General features: G+C 52.0%; 1 protein-coding gene across 1 annotated transcript; it reads left to right on the top strand.

Moving 5' to 3' along the window:
• Positions 1-289: 289 nt before the first annotated feature.
• Positions 290-3,862, top strand: LOC114511380 (carcinoembryonic antigen-related cell adhesion molecule 21-like). The gene is made up of 3 exons (XM_028530089.2): positions 290-473; positions 1,377-1,730; positions 3,456-3,862. Exons 1-3 carry the CDS (start codon positions 410-412, stop codon positions 3,734-3,736), a joined length of 699 nt encoding a protein of 232 aa, XP_028385890.2. The 5' UTR covers positions 290-409; the 3' UTR covers positions 3,737-3,862.
• The last annotated feature ends 624 nt before the right edge of the window (positions 3,863-4,486 follow it).

Genomic DNA, 4,486 nt, shown 5'->3' with positions numbered 1-4,486 from the left:
TGTGGGAAAGGCTACTGGGCACCAACAGGGAGCTGTGGGAAATGCCTGGGACCCGGACCCCCCAGGCTTGTGCTTCTCCAAATAGGGTGTGTGTGTGTGTATGTGTGTGTGTGTGTGTGTGTGTGTTTTCAAAGGCTCAGCAGTTCCCAGGGAACTGAAATATAAAGAAACAATAAACTGAAAGACGGAGACAAAAGTGGCAAAAATGAGGGGAGGGAGAGGGAGGGTCCTGGGCACAGACTCTGCCCCCAGCCCATGTGACCAGGGAGGTGATCTTGCCACAAGAGGAGGCTCGACACACAGGGAGGAGGGACAGCAGCTTCCACCACTCCAGACAGAAGTGCCTGTGAGCCTTGCTGCCCCTCAAGCTCTTCTCATAGAGGGAGGGACAGAGCAGACTGCAGACACCATGGAGTCCCCTTCAGTGCTCACCCGCACAAGGCGCATCCCCTGGCAGGGGCTCCTGCTGGCCGGTAAGGAGGGGACGACCCCTGGGGGTGGACAGGAAGATGGGAGACAAAGACCAGCTGGGATCTATTGGAAAACAGTGCTCTGAGAGGGGACAGAGGGCTTCTGTTTGGACCTGACAGGAGAGGACAGGGAGCAGAGTAGGATGGGGAGGGGGGCTCAGCAACAGGGAAATCTCAAGATCTGGAAGTGTGAGGGGCAGCAACACCTTGATTGTTGTTCATTTCTTAAGTTACTCATCACTGAGAATTGAATTTTGAAAAGTGATGATGATAATAATAACAATTTATGTCAGGCGACACCAGAAAAAATTTAACCAGGGGCTTTAGACGTTGTCTTTATTGCCGACCTCAGAAATGGATGAATACACCCCAGGAGGTGCAGGACCCTGGTGGGACCACCCCCTCAACCCCCCACAGGACAGGTGTGAACAGCTTGTCAAAGGCACTGGGGGTACAACAAGATCAGACAGGACCCTGCCCCCAGGGAGCTCACATTTTATGTGGAGGAGAAGGACAAGGAAAGATCTAGGTGTGATGTCAGCTACCCACCGGTGCCATGAAAATGCAAAGTGAGGGCAGGTCAGAAGGTGAAGACACAGAATCTTTAGAGAAGGTGGTCAGTCACAGTGTCTTTCAAAGACACCCCGGAGGGCAGTGAGGGAAGAGCCAGGCAGACACCTGAGGAAGAGTGTTTGAAACAAAAAATAACAGGTTCAGAGGTGATTAAGTAACTTTGGCCATGCTGCTGACCTTGACCATGGGAGACACACACTCACTCACACACACACTCACACACATTCACACACCAAGACTGAGAAGTAAAAATACCTGCTCAGAACCCAGGGCCTCATCTTTCCACCCACTACAGAGATCCAAACACTGATCAACCTCTCTCTCTCTTTCTAGTCTCACTGTTAACCTCCTGGAGCCCGCCCAGCACTGCCCAACTCGCTATTGTGTCGACCTACGCTGCCGAAGGGAAGGATGTGCTTCTGCGCATCCGCAACAAGCCTCACGAAGTGATAGGCTACATGTGGTACAAGGGGGAGGGGGCGAACCCCAATCGCAACATCGCATCCATCGCGGTGGGCCCAGGATTGTATGCAACAGGGCCTGCACACAGCGGTCGTGAGAAAATCAATAACGACGGATCCCTGCTGTTACGGAGGGTCACCCGGAAGGACGCGGGATACTACACCATAGTCGCCTACCTTCACGACTCAAAAAAAGAAATAGGATTCGGACGGCTTAATGTGTACCGTGAGTGAATCGCTCTCTGACCTCTGGGTGTCGGGTGGGATGGATTCTACTTCACACACAGGACTGAGAGCCCTGGGCTCAGCCTCCATCCCCCTCTGCATCACGTCCCAGGCTGGGGTTGGGCATTTAGCGCAGGACGCACACAGTGGATACGAACTTCCTATGATCTCCGCTCCCTTCCCTAATTCCAGCCCTGCAGACAATCACCACAGACAGAAGGACCAGTCTGATGCGAGTAACTCAGCAGAGAGAGACCAGTCTCAGTCCAGCTCCCTGGGCCCTCCCCATGTCCATGACCCTGAGAAAGGCCCTGCAGGGCTCAGTCAGGGCCTGACCTGAGGAGCCTCCTGGGATCCTCACAGAGAAGCTCAGCCCAGGAGCCCCTCCCCAGACTCCTGTCCCAGGGCTTTTGACTCCAGGAACCTTGGCAAGCTTGGGTCAGGCTGGGTTTGACCTCCTGGGAAGGGATGACTGGGAGCAATGGTTTCCCGGGTGCCCGAGTCACAAAGCTCCTGAGCTGATCACCAAACAGGGTTCAGCCCCAAGGGTCACAGCTGGGCAGGGACAGAGTTGAGCCATGTTTTCCACCTGATACTATGTGGGATTAGCATAGCAACACAGGGTCCCCAAATCATTTGCCACCTCTTCTGGGGGACTTAGGAGAGTCCAGAAGAAGGTCAGTGTCCCCAGGGAGAAACCAAGGAGAAAAAATGCCTCTGGCAGCCCCTCATCCACTAGGAACCAGTCCAGGGGATTCTCTGTGGGAGTCGATCAATAACAGGTGCCCTTATTTGAGTTGCTCTCTATCCTAAGATTTAGGTCTTATACTGTGAATATTTCATGGTTAATACACTGACAACCTGGCAGCCAGATATTCATCCTCCTCCACTGAGGAGGAACTGGGGCACAGGGAGGCAAAGTCACTAAAGCAGAGTCCCACAGGCCATGAGCAGCTGGCCACAGTCACTTGAGGTTTGTCTCAGCCATAGTTTTATCCTCTCCTCCACTCCGGGGGTCTTACGTGGTGTGTGTGGACCCCTAGACCAACCACTGGCTCAGATCTTTTCTTCTTAGGTGCCTCGGCCCAGAGGGAGAGATTCTGGTCTGGGGAGTGAAACCAAATGGAGAATTAATCTGATTTTGCTCAAGAACCAAAGTAACAATCAGAGTCAGTGCTGGGAATGCCCAGGCCTCCCCCTCAGGTGGCAGATCCACACCTCCCTGCCCTGGACTGAAATCCCTTCTTTGCTTCCTGATGTGTTGGTGTCACTCCCACTGGATGTGAAGGGAAGGACTTTGCCTCTCACTCCTCACTCCACACCTGCAACCAGCTCAGGGTCTGGCATGAAACAAACACCCAGTTGCTTCTGATGAATTAAAAAGAAATAAACAGTGATTGAATGAATGAATGAATGATTTGAAATCTCTTCAGTGACTGGAACCTGGATGCAGAGTGTATGCAATTCTGGCTCCAGAGCCCCTGCCAGGGGCTGAGCCCCATGCCTCAGACATTTTGTTGCTTCCTGAGATTGGTCATAGGCCCTGAAATATTTATAATAATTTTCACATGAGAAGATCTTTCCAAATTTCTAGCTCAGAACCACCAAACAGAACATTTGCCAATGTTTTAGCAAGTCCGTGCCCCCTGCTTGCCATCCCTCACCCGCAGCACGGCCCCAGGTCCCAAGCCCACCTCAGTCATTCCCCTCCTCTGTTTCTCCACAGAGCCCGTGAGAAGGCCCACCGTCCTCGCCAGCAACACCACAGTCACAGAGGATAAGGACACCGTGGTCCTGACCTGCGACACAAATGCCGTCTCCACCCAGTGGTTGTTCAACGGCATGAACCTGCGGCTCTCAGAGAGAAGGAAGCTGTCCTGGCGCAACAGAAGCCTCACCATAGACCCCGTCCGGAGGGAGGACGCTGGGAATTACCAGTGTGAGGTCTCCAACCCCATCAGTTCTGCCGAAAGTGCGCCTCTAGGGCTGCATGTGGAACATGAGTGACCCTTCGCCCCTGCCCTGTGTTATAACACTTTGAATTAATTTTTTGAACTCATGAAATAGATTTGTTGGGATGGTGGAAAGTACTTAGAAGATTTGCACTGAGTCAATAAATGATCAAAAATGTGATCTGATGTTGTCACTGTTGTTGCTTTGAGGTCACATGCCACACCAGACCCCACCTTGTTTGGACTCATTGCACCGTCCCCACAGGGGAGGTGACACTGAATCCCTCACAGGATGGGCAGCGGTCACGAGATGACCGGTGGAGCAACCTCATAAGCTTGCAGGAGCACAAGCTCCTTCCCTCCTGCAGTGGGATCCGTGGAGGGCATCTGGACGCTGCTGTGGACAACAGAAGTGGGAAGAAGGACACCCATGAAGTAGAAAATCACCCATCTTTTTCTTCCTCTTTGATTTCTTTCAGAAAATTTCTAAAGCCTCTTAAGTATTCTTATTTTCATGGTAATAGACTTATTTGCATAAGCTCAGTAAGACACTGTCCTCCTTGTTAGCAGAATATAATTGGAAACATTGGTAATACAACCAAGGCTTTGACTCAAATGTCCTAGTTCAGGCTGATGCCCACAGAATTAGAAATGACCTCACCCTTTATGGAGCTAAGTTAGACCTGAGGGGTCTTTTGGTATTTTTGGAGAAGAGACCATCACCCAGAGCTAGAGACTGCAGGCGAGGTGTGAGGGCGAGGCTTCCTCACCTCAAGAGGCTGTTACAACTCTCATCTCAGGCTTC

This window comes from Phyllostomus discolor, chromosome 12 (assembly GCF_004126475.2).
Source record: "Phyllostomus discolor isolate MPI-MPIP mPhyDis1 chromosome 12, mPhyDis1.pri.v3, whole genome shotgun sequence".
Taxonomy (NCBI): domain Eukaryota; kingdom Metazoa; phylum Chordata; class Mammalia; order Chiroptera; family Phyllostomidae; genus Phyllostomus; species Phyllostomus discolor.
Note: the sequence above shows the minus strand (reverse complement) of the source record. Positions and strands in the feature narration are given on the sequence as shown.

Bases quoted from the DNA above. Each gene is read 5' to 3' on its own strand.
- LOC114511380 (XM_028530089.2), top strand. From the start codon at position 410: ATGGAGTCCCCTTCAGTGCTCACCCGCACAAGGCGCATCCCCTGGCAG. The intron at 474-1,376 runs GTAAGGAGGGGA...CTCTCTTTCTAG, and splicing joins GCAGGGGCTCCTGCTGGCCG to TCTCACTGTTAACCTCCTGG. The intron at 1,731-3,455 runs GTGAGTGAATCG...GTTTCTCCACAG, and splicing joins CGGACGGCTTAATGTGTACC to AGCCCGTGAGAAGGCCCACC.